Below are 17,745 nucleotides of genomic sequence, written 5' to 3' on the forward strand. Positions count from 1 at the left end.
CGGGCCCTTCCACTCCGCTTTAATAAAACGTCGACGCGTATCGGTAAACTTTTTTTTATTGCGATCACCGCGTTCGGAGAGCAAAGCTGCGATACGGATTAAACGTGCAACTCCCAGGCGGTCGTTAGCTAGAGAGTTTCGTTTGTTGAGCATCGTGCGCTCATGCGCCGCCGCCGATCCGTCTGCTGCGATTTGAGGATTCTTGGGCGAGTCCATTCCGCGCGGGGGAGAGGAGGGTGGCTGTTCCGGTGGCGGCGGCCGCCGCGCGCGCCACCGCTACCCTCCTCGCCACCGCAGTCAAGGCAGCCAACATGGCTGCTGCTCGCTTACCCGATGGTTCCTTGTGATCGTGTCCAAAAAACGAAATGCTCAGATGGATGTTGGACCTTTGTTGAAGTTGGACGAGCAAAATTGAGTACAAGTGAGTACCGTTCGGTGTTTTGCGTGTTCGAAACGGCGCCCGCTATCCGGATGCACCGATCGTGCGCCCGTCGACGTTGGAATGGCGAGCGTTCGCCGAGAGCCCGCAGAGCGCTTATTGTGAAGCTGACCGGTTAGGCCTAGTTGCCCTTGAATCGTCGACGGCTGCTCGTTGCGTAGCGCGCGCGCTTGTCTCTCGATTTTGCGTCACTTGCCGATCGTTTCCGACCCGGTGACAGGCCGCTTCTGGGTGCCGCGAGCACCGGCAGCGGCTTTGGCGTAACGTTTGTGTATCGCCATCGCTAGGCCTGCCGCAACAGCTGATGCTATTTTTGACCTACTCTCCGGCCTGTCGCCGATAGTGCGACACAAAATCGCATCCGCAGCGTTTTTTTGGCACAGGTGTAATGTTACCGCTTTTTTTTTGCGAGGCGCCGTTTCCCGCATTTGGCAGGCCCCGCTGTGCGGTTAGCGACCGTGTTTGGCCAAGCGGCCGAAGCCCCGATTTGACGGCGGCGGCATCAAAACAGCGATGCAGCAAAAAACAAAAAAGGAAGCCTAGTCGTCCGCCACAGCGCAGCATCGTGGTCGCTTGCCTGCTTTCGCACCGTGTGTGTTCGTCGTTACGGTGTGCAGATTTTTTTCGCAATGTTTTTTCCGGGGCGCCGATTGGCGATCGCCGCGCGCGATCGTGCCCTGTTGGCGATAGTAATAGTTAGCGGCGGCAAGGACGCGGCTGGAGCCTGTGAATCGCTTCTGCGTCGACGGCCGAGCAATTGATCGGTCCGTGACGTCGCAGTATCGATTTTTCTTAGTTTTTTTGCCCGCTCGTGCGCTTGTTTGAAGCTCTGTGTCAGTGGAGGAACTGGCCGTTCAGCTGGCTGCGACGCAAGAGAAAACCCGGGCATCGCACGCGCGCGTGCGGCTTTTCGTGGCACCGCTTAAGCTCGCGTCGCATTGTTTTCTTTTTCGGCGCCATCGAAGGTGCGTGCGTGCGTGTGTTTTGGCTTCGGTGTTGTGTGTTTGTGCGTGCCTACCGCCTTGTTGCCCAGCGGCGGCACCTAGTGGCAGTGTCGGTTTCGGAGTTTTTCCCACAGCGCGTCTCGTTTGCCGAACGCCAGATGGCGTGGCCCGCTGCTCGAGTTTCGAAACTGGCCGCGCGCACAAGTTGTTTGTTGTGGCCGTCAGGTGTCACCACCTGTTGTGGAAGCAGCGCAGCAGACGGGACGATTCTGCGACGCAGGCTGCTAGTTCTCGCCGCAGATTCAGGCCGGCGGCGCGTTCTTGCTTCTTCACCTTGCTTCCGCGGTGAAGGTGAATTCGCTTATTGTAGCATCTTGCCGCGTCATCCGCGAGGAGACGTTCTCGAACGCGGCGCTTGGAACTGTAGCACGAAACTAGCTCACAGCCTTCTGGTTGCGTCAGCAGTTTCGGGTTGCTAATTAGATGTACCCATAATGGCCGCGATGAACACCTGTTGCAACTTCAGGTATCTGCAGTTGAACTGGCTGTTTAATTTCGTGTAGTCGACTCGACGGGCGATTGTGTTTTTCTGGTGTTGCAGAGGATCGTTCTTGATAACTCGCGATCGTCTGCCGCATCGTAAATCGGTGTAATCAGCATTAGCAACCGTCTTTACGGACACGGTCTCGTTGGCAGTAATGTTGTACATTTGATGAGTGGTAACTAGCTGGTACTTGTCGCGTGTGTGGTTCAGTTGAGAGCACGTCGTTTGCAAAAGAGCATTACAAGTCTCCGACAAGCGGTGTCGATATATCCCTGTGACCGTTCGAAGAGAAATGTTGTAGTAAAGCCCGCGTTTTATTAAAATCCATTCTGTTTGTGCTTTTGTGTAGAACCTACACTAAGATGCAAGGTGACGACAAAAGAAGCGACCTGTTTCTTGGCCAAGGGAACTCTGGGGTGAGTAGTTTATCCAGCCAGTTTTTCTTCTTAATTTTTTTCAATTCTGCAGAGTGGCAGACTAGGGCGCACTAGCTAAGGTCGGTCTCTCTGTCATTCCTGTCAATAAATTCTCTTTTAAATTTGTTTACTTGCTATTTCTTTGCATTAAGTTACAGTTAAATAATGTTCAAGATAGTACCAGGTGCCAGAGCAGCCAAAATACTTGTTTTTAAGAGCCCGTCTAGGTCTTTCTACGGAGGAGTTGGATTTGTTACGGCACCTGATACATTGGCATACGCCATACACCTTCGATCACTGTGGCTCGCATACGCAGCCAGAAAAACCTACATTCTTGTTTAACATTTTGTTTTACAAGAAGTGAGATTGCACTTAGCCTTGCTGCTATATGTCCCCGAATGTTGCTTTGTTGGATTGTCATGGTGATCTCAATGACGCTTGGTCTGGCATTCCGACATTAGTATCCAATTAAGATATCTTGTGATTTCCTACCTTCGCACTGGCTGATTGACATCCTTCTGCGTACAAGGAACATGTGGTAGTTGTTTCTAAAGTGTGTGTTAGTATAATTACAGGAATTCTATTTGGAGATTTACGTGCTTTGCTGTTGCATTGGGAAAAGAGAGCTTAATTGATGTTCAGCATTGGCATGTTGAAAATCTTGAATGCCTTCGATCCTGGGACAAACATTGAAGTTGAAGGGCCACCATAACCGCTTTGTGGTTACTGCCATAAACTGCCTGGAAAGACAGATTACGCTGAACAAATTAATGAAGCTCCCCTATGTTTTGGAATTTGTGCAGGGACCTTGGTGTTGGTACCTTGGTGTAAAGTATTTGGCCTTTTGTGGCACAAAAAAATTCTTTAAAGCTTTCTAGTTTGGCTGTTTGTTCATTAGGAATGCATTGTAAGCCATTCTTAACCATGACACAGTAGGCAGATTTCACCATGTTCAGAGCACATTCAGCACTAGGTTACTATTTCTTCTATGGTTCAAGGCAACATTCAGGGAAATGTGGATGAACATGCCATTTTTGCTATGTTAAATTAATTTTAAGTAGAAGTTAGGGACAGCGCTGTAATTCATGGGTATTTGGGAGATCGGTCTACTCAGCCCCATTCCTAATGTAAGGCTTCCTAACCCCGTATTCAGAAATGAACATCAACTTGAAGCCAATGCATGAGTTGATTTAGATACACCTGACGTGAACGTGCCCAAGAGGCTTGCTGCATGTTGTTGCCGTTGGGTACCATTTTGACCGAGTCAAGCATGGGCATCAAGTTGAGATGCATTTCTGAATACGGGGGTCAATGTCACCTCCTTGCCTTCATGGTACAAATGATTATATTTCTCATCATAATTCTTACCAGTCTGCATATTATGAACAGCTCAAAGGGGCCCGTTAAAACTGAGTTTTCACAGCACAGTGTTGAAATCGTAATAAATATGTGGCATTCCTTATTAATGATTTTATGCAAACGACAATGAAAGGACGCTTGAACATGCATGGTATGACTTTTTGCGTGGTTGCCATAATTGCTTCCCATTCATTTGAAGCTGTACTTGTCTTTAATGAAATCCAGCATGTGTGGATAGCATTTCATATTGCTAATGTGCAGTGCATGGAGGTGTACTTTACGAATTAGAAGAACTGGCTATTAAAGGAATTCTTCATAATTATCTCTGCCACAATGTGCATGGTGGGTTTGTGTCCTCTTCAGCACGGTTTTCATGGAGCAGGCAAGGTTTTGCATACTGTACTCTCTCGGTTCTAACATGCATCTTTTGAGTGGCTTCTAAAATCGGCTGCTCGCTACAATTTGATACGAAACTTGATTAGCAGCATTTGCAAGTCAACCAAGATTGTACCTTCAGAGCCAGGGTCACCACCAACGTCACCGAATGCTTGTTCAAAAGAATCATTATTTTGCATGCCAAGTGTTCAAGCAATCGGTGGAAAATGTAAAGGTGACCGCGGGATCAAGGCCAACTGCCATGTCCTCGTTCATGAGCAATGAGAAAATCACCTGGTGTTGTCACCTGTCAATTTAAAAGCCCTGTGACATTTGCATACCTGCCAACTATTTCGAATTTTCCGTAAAATGTAAGAATTTTTAGCCGTCTTACGATTTTACGAATCTTGCTTGAAATTTTATGGAAAACATTTTATTTGCAAAAAGAAAGAAACAATGTGAAAATGTTGTAAAACTACACCCTGGTACCTTGCGCCGCCACGAGAGGGCAATACATACGCGTGGTATCATCAGCAGCTGCAAGGTTGTAACTTCTGCCGTCTACTAGGGGGTCATGAATCCATATCCAAAGTTCGATAGTGCCAATGGCGCCTCTGCAAACCTATTGCCATGCTGTTGCCTTTGTTAGTACGGGCGCGGGAGTTTGGACTTCAGTGAGCTTCAGTCACTGCAGTGTTAGCCTCGCCTTTTGTGCGACTAGCTGCTGCGCCAGACGCAGTGCGACTCCGGCCTGTAGCGGCTTCGCAGTGTAGTGGCGGGCTCGAAGTCCCGACAGTACTTCCCAAATGTTTTTGAAATTGTACATGGCAAAATTTCCGTGCTTCATGCCGTCGAAGAAAAAGGAGAAGTTTGGATTATGCACCACATGTGCCTGTGCACAATGTGAACATCTTGCATTGCGTCAAGTCTGACATCAAGGTCCGCATCTCTTTGAAAAAGCATCAGGGGATACGTGCGAGCCGCCGCGGACAACCAGCCAAGCCTAGCAAGTTTTGTATGCAGCAACAACCTCATTGTGATTCGTGTAGCCTCTTCACGGCGTTTTTAGTTGAACACAACATCCTGCCAACTGTCGGCGATCATGCCGGACTGCTTTTCCGGAAGATGTTCCCCAAGTGTAAAGAAGCGGAACGCTACACCTGTGGACGAGCGAAGACTTCAATTAATTGTTCAGGAAATGGCTACCAACGTGGGGACTCCTTTGCTGGATGCCCTAAAACAGCAACTATTTTAGATCACTGTGGATGGCAGTAGCAATACGGATACGCAGCTTTATCCTATTGTTGCAACATATTTCGTTAAAGAAACAAGTAGAGTTGGAAGTCGCCTTCTTTGCCTCGGGACAATCTAAGGGGAAGCGACAGGTCTCAAGATTGCAAATCTGGTTCTGGACGAGATGAAGTCTTGGAATTTGCATGTTGGAAACCTGTTGGCTATGTGTTCGAACAGTGCCAATGTCATGATCGGCAAGAAAAATAGTGTTTGTACTGTATTGAGAGAGGCTCAACCAAGTTTGATAGGGGTTGGTTGCCCTGCAATCTCATCAACTCGGCCTCCCGAAAAGGAGCTTCATATCTTCCTGTAAAAGTTGATGAGGCTTTGGTGGACTTTATTTTATGTTTTTTTTTTACCTAGAGAAAAGTAGAAGCAGAAAGATTGACTTAGACTTCCAGAAGATGCACGATGTCGAGGTTAGAAAGACGTTGAAGCATTCGCTGACACATTGGATGTTGGGAAAGTGTTTGAAGAGGCTGCTCAACCAGTGGAAACCACTACTCAGCTTTTTTTTTTATCTGAAACAAAGCAGTGCAACAAGCAAAGCTTGTTTTTGGAGTCATACCAAATTCCTCACAAACTTCCTCACAAACCCTTGAACCCTGCACTGACCCCAAAGTCTGCTACGCATCTTCCCAAGACTGCTGCAGGCCTCGGGAAAAAAATTCGCCGACGACGAACTCTCGCTAAAGAGGAAAGGAGCTGATTCTGGACCTCAAGCAAAAGCTTCATACCAAGGATTTTGGAGAAGTCAACCAAGTGACCTGTGAGGAGCGCCTGTTTTATTTTTTGTCATTGGAGCTAAACAGGGTATACTGTCTTTTCCTCCAATATGTTATACCGCTTATTGAGAAGGCAAACTACCTTCTTCAGACACGGGCTCCTCAGATTCATGTACTGAGGGGCCTCTAGAACGGCCTTTTCGAGGATCTCCTGACTAGATTTGTGTGCCCAGGTGTTAAGGCATGTCATTCATTGCTGGAAGTTGACTATGGAGCTGCAGCGAACCAGGAAGGTGATGAAGACGTAGTCACTGGCAACACAGCTACTCTGTGGTTGAGACACCGAGCTGCATTGATAGCAGTTCTTCTCTGCTGTATGTCTGTACTTAACGGCAGCATGCAATGACATTGTCGACAAATTCCCGCTAGAAGACTTCAATCTCAAGATGGCTGAAGTTTCTCAAGTACAAGCTCTGGAGACTGCTTCATTCAACAGCGTACATCATTTTATTATGGCGTTCCCTGCTATCCTACCCCTGCAGAGTGGCGAATCAAAAGAAGCAATCAACGCGCTTGAAGTTGTTCGTCATCTTGCGAGCATATCAGTTTCCAGCCGACATATTGAATGAGCAAAGGTGCGACTTGCAGTGGTCACAATGGGGAAGCATTCGAAGTGTCGACGGATCGCTCAGGCCCCGCAGAATTTCTACGGTTATGCTGGGTATTCTCTCCATTCCCCACAGCAGTGCTGAATGTTGGAGAACATTCAGCACTGTGAACAAAACTCGAACGGGGTTTTGCTCACCTGCCCATCTGCTGATGATCAAGGGGCACCAGAGTGCTACCTGCTTTGAACAAACCTACACGGAGAACTTTCTGAAGCAGGCAAAGTCAGCAACAGCAAAATCATTGCAAAAATAAACTGTGCCCCAGTGGGGCTTTCGCTCTTTAGTCTCCAGGACACGGATTTCACTTGCAGTTGTGAAAATGTGAGGTAGCTTGTCGCAAAACGTAAGCCCTTTCAAAAAAAGTGCTGCAGCACATACGCCCCTCCCCCCGCCACTGTAGCTTTACGATTTTCCAAATTCTCAGGTTGGCAAGTATGCATGTGCAATTAAACTTCCTTTTCGAGCCACTAATCCGGCGTTCATGATTATTTATTACATATATGTAGTTCCATGACGAAATCTTTTTATGAGCCCCACCAACTTTGTTGCATTGGAATCAACTGTACTTGTCTGTGCTATTCAGAGGAAATATAATGCACGCATATTCTGCAAAAAACGCTGGTGGCAAAAGAGATGCAAGGCTATCGGTTGCTCTTCTGGTGAAACACGTCGCACACACGCACACACACGCACACACACCTTGTTTCACCCTAACAAATAACAGCTGGCACACTCACTTTTTCATTTTGCCGAGGCAGTTTATTCTTGGTCCTGCATCACCCGAGACTATTTTTGGTTGTGTCTTATTCTTCACTTAAAATAATCTTGACGTGGTACCCTTTGTGCGACAGACTTGGGATACGCGGCCAGGCTCAGATTCGCGAGAGGCCGGGAACGTGTCGGCGGCATGGACGTCTGGCACAGCCTTGGCGCAGAATTCCTGCCGGAACCCCTGTGAAAGGGGCATGGGTGCGTACTCCCCCCCTCCCCTCCTCTTCTGTGTTCTTTTTATCATTTTTCGTATTCACTGATGGGCGTTTTGTGTCGTTGCAGGTGGGGAGGACATGGTATGGACTGGGGATGAAGCATCTGTGATACACCGCTCAAGCAGCCTGGGGGGCCAGTGTGCTTCCACAGGGCCCAGCAATAGTCAGCCGGGCCCTCGACACAATAGGGGCACCTCTGCAGCCTCCTCATCCTCCTGGGTCAGTGTTCCTCTGCCGAAATTTGCGTATGTGGCAACCGCGGACCATCCGCTGTTGAAGGGAACACGTCCGAATTTGGCCATCATCATGGTAGATGTTCAGTTACAATGCCCCAGGGCTAATTTAGCCAACACATGGGATCTGCCACTTTCCAGTGGGAGTGTGCAGAAATGTTAGGTGTTCCCTCTGACGGTGGACCGTACCGCAGCCCCTGCCGATTTCCCCATGCATCAGGAAACCTTTCCCTGCCCTGCTTGTTGCTTTTTGTCTGAGGTTGCTCGCACTCTATCTGTGGGAGCAGAGTTGCTTGAAAGTCCGTAATCTGCCTCGAAGCATCCAAAGTTGCACAACAGTTCACCCCCTTTGTAATGTCCCTGTCAACACATCAGGTAAGGTAGACTAAAGTAGGTGGTGTGCAAAATTCCCTAAGCAGGCTTTTCCTGCACCAACCTTCTGCTAGGAGCATTGTTAAAGCTGAGACTCGTTTTGAAAGCTTGGATGCTGCGAGGGGGGAATGCAGCGCGGGCATGCCGACATCTTGCCTGGCTGTTGTAGCCTGTGATGTGCCTATTTGGTTAGGTCGGACTAGGTGTGCGAAGTGCTTATCGTCTGTTGAAAGAAGGTCTGGCCCGAAGCCTTGCCACTGTGCATCTTGGCAGGAGGGGATGCTAGCTGTAGAGGATCCCTAGCTTTGCAGTTCCTTTATTCCAAAGGTCACGGCAGCCACACATTTGTAAACTCATATTGCAAAAAAAAAAGGGGGGGAAGGTTTTGTGGTAGTATGCTGGTTTGGTGAAAGTTGATGGTGGCAAACATTCATTCAGAGATCATCGCTACAGCCCTGGGTTATGCCTTTGCATGTGGTCCTTTCAATAATATGCATTATATATTTATTCCCTGGCGCATCTGTATGTTCAGTGTCAGAATTTTCTTCTATTGGTATGCGCGGAGAGGTGTACATTATTTGCACGAGATCATTCTGCAGTTAACAAGGTATATCCCATTTACAGGCTGTCCACCGCCAGGGAAACCCTGGAAAACCTGGAGTTGTCAGGGAAATTGGCAGTTCCGGAAAAGTAGGTGGAAAGACTTAATTTGGTGTCCCTGTTCTGAAACCGAAAAATCTGGCCGTGGGATTTACATTAATGATACTAATTGATCCAGCATAGGGTAATGTAACAGGCCAGGTTCACAACGTGCTGGAAAGGATTGTTGTAAAATAATTGACAGGGACATTGTAGTTCAGAAAACGACCATGCCAATTGAGTAGCAGCTGCTCTTGACAACATTCGTGGGCCGTACATTTGTGGAGGCTTTGCCTTGTAGCACGATTGGTGCGTGGGAAAAGAAGTATGCAACTCTACTCCTTGTGAGAACATGTAAAAGGGGCTCTGGTCTTGATTGATTTACTTGGATGAAATTTGAAATGTTGCCAACTGTTGTGCTAGCTTCACCACAAACGATCAGTTGCTCTAGATTAAACAATAATGTGGGCTGATATGAAGCGTTCTGGCGACAAAGCACCTTTCTCAAACGTGCGTGAACACTGCTTTCCCATTAGGTGTCTCATCTTGCAATAAATGTGGCCATACAAGTTAAGCCTGTACGCCTTTTGGCACTGTGATGTCGGTGTAGTGTCTGCGGTTGTCTCAAAGAGAGGGAGACTGTCTTGAGGATGAGTGACATGCATACATGGTTGAAGATGTGACTGTTTGGTTTCCCGCTTTCTGTAGCTCCGTATCAAATCAATGTTGCCAAAGTTAAGCACTTTGTAGTAACTGTCATGAGGTTTTAGGGCAGCGCATTCCTCAATCCCCACACTGTTTGTAGACAGTTGTGGTAAACTGCTTTAGTTGTGATACCGTGTTGTACTAAATTAATTTATCTCTGCATTCATGGCTGTATTCTGAGGGGTGTAGAAGCTCTAACTATAGAACACAGTCGAACCTCGACGTAACCAAGTTGTACTTGCACCAAAAGCTTCGTTAAATCGCAAATTTAGTTAATTCACTTATAAATCACTTATAGAATAATAGTAATCACTTATAAAAAGATCCCAAAGAAGGTTATGCTATAGTAGCATGGTTGTGCATGCCAGTGCGCGCGGTGCTGATCATGCCGAGAGCAGTGCGTCAGTGTGGCTCAGGGTTTATGAGATTGGCATGTTGCTTCGTGCAGCGCTGTAAATCTTGGATGCCATGGCTCACCGCACTTAGTGCCTGCTGCCGTCATCAGACTGCATCCTCAAATTAAAAACAGGAGTGCAAAACAATATGGATACAGTCGTCTCTCATTACATTGGACCTCGATGATCCGACAAAAAATGGCCGTTTTATCCAAAGTACGAAATATCCGAAATGCCTCACTTCCGGAACTTTGGTCGCGATGTGTTACAATGTTACTGCAAAGAGTGAGTGACTAACGTGCGAAGTAAAAAAACAAACCAAAAAAGGCTGCAGTTTGGCCCAAAAAGGTGAAGCATCGATTGCGCTAGCAAATTAGTAGACAGCTATGCAAAGTAAGGATAATCGGCCGTATAAAGTAAGTATTCATATACTATATTAATAAGCATGGTGTCATGTGCACACAGGTGGACATGAATACATGTCACTCGATGACCATGGAAAGTCGCTGTCAAAACGTTGAAAGCACAGCACTGTCGAAGCTGCCAGCACTGGGTGCACTTTGTACGCATCGCAGATCGCTTTCCAGGTATGGCGGCCACGCCGTAAGCAGCAGCCGCCGGAGTAGGACCCCTCTCCCTCATCTGCGCCCCGTGCCTCACGCAAAAGAAGACAGCATGTTTCCGCACTGCCTTTCTTCTTCCCTCGCGTGCTTGATATTGGGCCACAATTGTCGGCTTACCCTCGGAAGTCAGTTGTGAGCCCGTGTCGACACGGCAAAAGTCTATTTTATACGCCCGATTTTGAGAAAAATTGCTGCTAATTTCATCCGCTGTAGCTGATAGTCAGTTGTAGCGCAGCCCGTTACTTCGTTAAATCGTTAAGGAAAATGTAGAACTACAATACAATATGTAAAACACAATAGAACTAAGATTTGCAAAAAAAAATTATTTTTTTGTTACACCAAAAAATTTAAGGGGCCCTGAACCACTTTTCAGCGAAGTGGAGAAATGCATTTGAAGTGAGAATTGACTATTTCAGAAATACTTTGCTGCAAAACATGCTTCAGTGTGTTCAGCAGAAGCGGAGTTATTGGCAATCGAACTCTGCCTCGGCTGTGCTCCTGTTCAGTCTTCAACGCCTTGCACTGCACAGGCTACGACATAGCGGGGCATGCCCACAATGTTCCGCTTTCCATATGTCACTGTGGTGCGCATATTTTGTTTTAGATATCAGCATAGCTGCCACGACTTCCGCTTTTGGTACCTACGACGGGCCAAACGTGGTTGTCCTTGGTGAGCTGCAGTTTGTTTAGCCAGTGGACTCGTGGCAGCACCCCGCAGAGGCCGTGGTATCTGCGTCATGTAGCCGGCCGCAGCTTGATGTCGGCTACCAGCCAATAGCAGCCGTCTAAAGCAACGACAAAATAAAGCATCCAGAAGAGAGTGAGAACAAGGCCTTCTGTTGAAAAGAGAGTGTTTTAGAGAAAGGGGACTTCACAGTCTGCTTGCGAGCTCCATGCACCGCGTATGACAGCAGAACTTGGCTGAGATATTCACAGCGGCATATGCTACCTGCAGTCTGTGTTATTTCACTAAGCCCGAGGGGTGGTTCCGCGCCCCTTTATATCGAGGTTTGTTATATCGGAAGATAAACTGTATTGAAAAAGATCGTAGACTTAACTATTAGTGTGTGTAATGTTAGCTTATTCTTTTTCTGCCACACAGCCCTCCAACGACAGCACCTCGGAAGGTGCAGACCAGTTACTGGGCGCTGTTGGGGGATCTGAGGAGGCAACGTCACAACCCTCGTCGCATCCGCCACAATCGTCGCGCAACTGTCGGCCTCCACGCCTTGGCCTGCTGGGCGGAGGCGAAAGCTCGCTCAACAACGGCGCCGCGGCCCCAGCCACAGGCTGGGGTGCGCCGCCACCTGGACCCCAGGGAGGCTGGGGCTCCGGGGCAACCCAGTGGGGCGGTGCTGCAAGCACGCGTGGGCCCGAATACGCTACCGGTGGGCCAAATGCCGGTGGGGACGCAGGCGGTGCAAGCTCCCCGACCAAGCCGACGGCAGCAGCAGCGGCAGCAGCAGCAAGCAGCTGGGGTCAGGGCCCCGTCACCAAGGGTGCCGAAGCATCGGACCCCAAGAGCACCACAGTGGCCACACGCAACGTCTTGGAAGAGCCGATGTCGGAACTGCGACGAATGGCGGCTTTCAGCGAGGGTTGGGGCCAATCGGTGAGAAACACTTTTCAGCTGCTTTCGATAAAGTACATGCATGCCAGAAGCTTTGCTTTCTGAAGTAGAAGAGAGGAGGGAAAAGTGGAGCTAAGAAATTTGGGAATGCTATTGACCAGGCCTATACAAAAGAAATGAAAAGGCATACAGCTGATTATGGGGTTTTTGGATGCGTAAAATCACTTGGGGGAAATCGTATCTAAAGCACTCCCTATTGTATGCTGCGGTGCCTGGTTGGATAAGCAAGATACGATTCCTAGCCGCACGCCGCTAAGAAAAGTCACTTCGGCTGCGCTGCTTGCTCTAGCGATAACCAGTAGGCCCACTCGCAAGAGCTCGGGCAGTCTTCTTCGGCTTGGGCCTCCGATAAGTGCTGCTCAGTGTGTTAAGATTACGCACGAGCAGTAGGCACCGCTTTTCAGCTTAGCCTCCCGAAAAGGCTCGACAGAATGTATGCGCTCGCCTTGCGTGCCTTAGGCAAGCTCAAGTCTGAGACCTTAACAAAGGGGGCTGATGGACGAGGGGGAAACGTATGTATCCAGTGCTTTCTAGGGGAGAGCTTTCTTGCACTCGCTCTCCCGACAGCGGCAACCACCGCCAACAGTTGGGGCGAGTAGAAAGGGAGAGGAGTAGGGAGGGCAGAACAGGTGAATGCCCACACAAAGGTGCCGGGGCATACCTCAGTCCCAAAGTATGTGATGCAACTTGTTGGATGTAGCTGTTGGGGCATTTAGCTGTATGTGACCACATGGCATGATGTACCCAATAGAGCTTGCTGGAAACGTCATTGCAGCTTGTACAATTGGTTGCAAGTTGGATCCTAGGCAGAATTGTACCGCGTGCCTTCAGCTTTACCAATGTGGTCGCTGACCTTGGCTTTCTAGAAATTTCATTCCTGTATGGACGAGAGCTGTAATCTTGTGTGAGTCTGGAAAATTTCCCTCTTCTTAAGGAGAGGATAGCTGTAGCCACTGTATTTACTAGATTGTAATGCGCACCCGTTTTACGTGACCAAAAAAAAAAAAAAAAATACGCCTTTGATTGTAACAAAAAAAGTAAAGTCCTTTACAGTACCGCACACCTCATTATTTTATACAGAAATAGCTAGGCTCGAAGTGCATGCGAGGTGGCCATTTCGAAATGCCGATGGTGATGTGGTAACACAGGTTTAGGCTCGTACTCGATTTTAACGCGCACATAATTTTTGGCCACAATTAGTACATGACCGGGGTTGTTGTAGAAGCATGGGAGAGGCCTTTGCCCTGCAGTGGGCGTAACCAGGCTGATGATGATGATTATTATGATGATGATGACAATTTTTGGACCCGTTTTAGTGGGAAGAAAGTGCGATTCGAGTAAATACAGTAGTTCCTATATCTATAAAGGAATAGTACGCTGAGAGAGCATCTTTTGACCCCGCATGGTGAACCTTGGTTCATATTTGTTCATGGCCTTGACGTGAGCGGGGAACGCCGGTTTGTTGTTGCTGCAGCCTATAAACCAAGAGACGCCCTGGGATGTGCCGATGTCGCCAGGGACCAAAGAGCCACCCACGGGGGCACCTTGGAGGGCACCCGTCAACAACGGCACCGAGGTCTGGGAGAACAACATGCGTAGTGCAAGAGCCGGTGGCAACAAGCAGCCCAACCCACCTCAGTCAGCACAGGTAAGAAGGCAAATAATGGCATTAAATGCCATTGATTGGCATTATGTCATCATCAAATTGAATGAGCAAAAGTTGCAGGTAACACTTACGTATGTTTGTATCAAATGAGTTTAATATTTGATTAGAAATCTGGGTATTTGAAGATTTTGAGATACGAATATTCAAACCAAACCCGTTATATTGCTGGCTGTGTGGGAGCGAACACACACAACAAAAAAAGAAGTGGGCTGTTGCAATGCACATGTGGCCGCCCCGAAGAGGTCCTGTTGCAGTGTTTACAGTTGAACCTCACAATAACGAAATCAGCGGGGTAACACGAAAAAAATCGCTTTTGCGAGAATTTCGTTGTTACAAAACGAGGCGGCACAGATAAGTAATGCGTTTCAGAAGGAAACTTTACTGTCAAAATTCTGTTAGCCCACATTGGCAAGCTTTGATCGAGGATGTAGAACCGCATTGCCACTAGTACAAAGCGCACCATATGTGTCCATCTGCAGTGGCATCACTGCGGTGGAGGAGTATTCTTGGTCAGTTACTTTCGGAATACAATCACTTTGGCAAGATTTTGTGTAACTCGGCACTGGACACACTGTAGCAGCGCTCCTCGCGCGCAGCGTCATTTCTCCAGTGTACGCTGTTGCCCGTAGGCGCCAACGCGTCAGGTGCTGAGCGTGAAAGTGATCATACCTCGTATACCCGAAGGCAGTCAATCAAGATTACAGCCCCTTTGCGCAAATCTACGTCCGGCGCCAAATCCGCATGCATTGCCTGTCAAGTGGCATCAAAACCAGCATTCTCGAAGCAAGGGATGCATACTTCCGGGCGGTTGCTTAGTTACAGCCCAATGTGTGGAGTACATTTTGGAGCCTGCTAGCCTTGCTCGAGTAGGTAGTATGCAGGGTTAATTTCCAGCAAGTTGCGAAATGCTTTGGTACGAAACACATTGAATCCCATGGGCATTTGCCGAGGATGCGAAAATATTTCGTTGTCATGAGGATTTCGTTATGACGGGTTTCGACTTGAAATATAAGGTGAAGTTCTTTTTTCCCCAGAATCCTTAGCCTCGAAGTCGCCCTTCACCTAATATGTGAGTTTTGCCTTTAGATGTGGCTTCACGGCAGCACGAATTTCGCATAATACTGTGGCTTTACTGCAGCACATGCTACTGTGCCGAGAAGCCACACTATGAGGCAAAGTTCGCGCTGTTGTGAAGCCATGCCTGAGGGCGAAGTTTGCAGACTTGCACTTTACGTGTTAATAATCCTCAGCTACTCTATTTTGTCTTATATTAGTATGCCCAAATTTGTTTTTCCTTGGTCCAACTACTGCACCTTTGCCTTATACAGTAGAACCTCGTTGATGCGTTCCCGTTACGTATGTTTTCCTGGCGCCAACATTCGTAATCGAGAACACGCAAAATGCCCCACTAAAGTTGCGCTCATTTTCTGCTTGTTTATGTGTTCCCGAAACAAGATTTTCAGCACCGACGGTCAATTGCCAAAACTGGTAATGCGGCATCGGGGCATTGTAGTAAGCGGGTTATTTCACTATGGAATACATACAAAAGTTCACAGCGCAGCAGCGTCTCACAGTTGCCCACCAATAATCCGGACATGCTCGGTTATTCGGACAGCTTCGCGGCACCGCCAATGGCCCCATAGACTTCATGCGCGAAAACAGCCAACATTTTGGACAGCTGCCAGCCCCATTTTCCGTTATCCGGACTCCGGTCTGTGCCTGTAACGTACACCGACTCTGCCGCCGTTATCTCTTCTGGCCAGCTCGACGAGAGATCATGTATGTCCTCAGAGATTACACGCTAGACAGTATTCTCTGAGGCCTATCCTTGGCTGCTGCTTTATGCCTCGGAGATTTAAATGCTAATGCCGAGACTTTGTCTGAATTGTGAGGTTGCATCAGCATCGCGATCATGACATCCTGTTCCGGCACCGCTGTGCATAGCCCGCTATCACAATTCTGTTTGTTGAGTTTGTCTTCCAGACGGCGCTCCGCTGACTCCAAGAAGTCTTTCTTGTGAAGTTATAGACAGGTCGCGTCAAATGGCATTAAAATCGGTGCCCTAGCAGTCTGAACAAGCCTGACTTCGCAAGCGAAGAGGCTGAAGTGCCGCCTGCCACAACGGGCTCAAATGTGGGCATCATTGATGAGCTGCTAGGCTGCGGTGTGCCGATTCCTGCTGCCGTTACACTTGAAGACTTTGCAGATGTCGACAGCAAGGTTTTGTCGTGTGCTGAACTGAATGATAACAAAATAATTGAGCAAGTACTCCCACCATCAAACAGCGACTCTTGCTCGGATGATGATGCGCCGTATGATCCCTTCCGCATGTGGATCTGACAAGCCTTTGCAGTCCTTCCATCGATGTACAGCGCAACTGAACACTGACAAAAATACTGGCCCACTTGGTTGCACGTAAACGGAAGTGCGTGCAGCAATGCATCGACCAGCTGTTCCTTGCACAGGGGCCTTACAGTGTAAAAAAGGTGACCTTTTTTGGTAACATTAGTTTTTTTTTCCCCAGACATTCGATAGTTTGGACTTGTTTACATTCTTTGTGGAGTCTCAATTATTGGTCGTCGACTGTAACCGATAGATTGTTAAGCCTGGCATCGTTATAAACGGGTTTGACTTTATGTTCGCCCCATGCGGGACTCCAACACCTGGTCGTTCATGTGTACGGTCATGTGAACGGTGGCTTGTTTGAACGATTGTGTTCATCCATTCCGGTGTCCTGCTCCTAAGCCTCGCGAGACAGTCTGGAGACGGCCTAAGCCTCGCGAGACTGCCTGGAAGCCGCTGGCTCAGCATGGTCCTTTGCCGAAAGGATAGGCTCTTCCTCCTCAAAAAATCTTTACACCAAGCTGGCACTAGCCTTGAAACCCTTGTGCGGTACACATTTTGCACGTGCCATGGCTTGAGTCTTCATGCGCAGCATGTCCATCGTCAACGCATAGCCATTGTTTCTCACTTTCATCAGATAGCAGAGCAGTTGTTTGAATTTGGGAAGCTTGCACATGGTTTGCCTTCAAAGCTTCTTTCCGACTACACCATCGTGGGACGCACTTCTTGTCCACGTCGAATTTCTTGCTGGTTGTACGCTTGTCATGTTCGAGAGCAAAACTCTAGCACTTTCAGCTTAAACCCAGCCGTGTAGCTGTTTAGGTGCTTGCCCATCGTGTTCATATGTGAATGCCCGGATGGAAACGAGCAAACAGCACAAAAGAGCCAAGCGGCATGCGGAGCATATGCAAACGGCCAAACAACGCACAAAACCGGAGTTGGTGGTGCTAATGCTGATATGGCGTTGTAGTTCTGTGGAAACCCGCAAGGGGAGAGAAGTAATGAATAAAGGGAAAATCAGACATCCACCTGTTCGTAGCAGTTGCTACAAAGGGAACCCATACGGGTTCCCCGAAAGAAAAGCCTCATAGTTGGACGATTTTTTTCTGTATTAATGCTGATATAGATAGCACAAGTTCAATAGTGTGAGTTCGCCATGTGTAAGCGGCGCCTGGAAGCTCGCATGTGTACCCCTCATATTCAAGACGAGGTCGAGTATTTTTTTTATTTTTTATTTTTAAGACGAGGTTGGTTATGGGCTACTTTCCCCATTGTCGTGTCCGCATGAAAAAAAAATCCAGAAGATAGTGCAATGCAAGGCCTCACGGCAGTAGAGGTGACGCAGGCTGTAAGCACTCCCCACACGTGGCCGATCGCAAAGATAGTACAA

General features: G+C 48.1%; 1 protein-coding gene across 5 annotated transcripts in view; it reads left to right on the forward strand.

The window, feature by feature from the left end:
• Window positions 1-271: 271 nt before the first annotated feature.
• gw (trinucleotide repeat containing adaptor protein gawky) overlaps window positions 272-17,745 on the forward strand; it is a 54,512-nt gene continuing 37,038 nt past the window's right edge. For 3 of the 5 annotated variants that reach the window (XM_075701469.1, XM_075701471.1, XM_075701473.1), the window contains exons 1-7: window positions 272-421; window positions 2,277-2,343; window positions 7,615-7,732; window positions 7,817-7,968; window positions 8,979-9,044; window positions 11,819-12,328; window positions 13,821-13,994. In XM_075701469.1, coding sequence (XP_075557584.1) covers window positions 2,290-2,343; window positions 7,615-7,732; window positions 7,817-7,968; window positions 8,979-9,044; window positions 11,819-12,328; window positions 13,821-13,994 — 1,074 coding nt within the window. In that variant the 5' untranslated portion in view covers window positions 272-421; window positions 2,277-2,289. Of the gene's footprint in view, window positions 422-1,635; window positions 1,735-2,276; window positions 2,344-7,614; window positions 7,733-7,816; window positions 7,969-8,978; window positions 9,045-11,818; window positions 12,329-13,820; window positions 13,995-17,745 lie in introns of those variants that run through there. The other 2 variants (XM_075701470.1, XM_075701472.1) reach the window with 2 other exon arrangements.

This window comes from Dermacentor variabilis, chromosome 8 (genome assembly GCF_050947875.1).
Source record: "Dermacentor variabilis isolate Ectoservices chromosome 8, ASM5094787v1, whole genome shotgun sequence".
In the NCBI taxonomy this organism is placed as follows: domain Eukaryota; kingdom Metazoa; phylum Arthropoda; class Arachnida; order Ixodida; family Ixodidae; genus Dermacentor; species Dermacentor variabilis.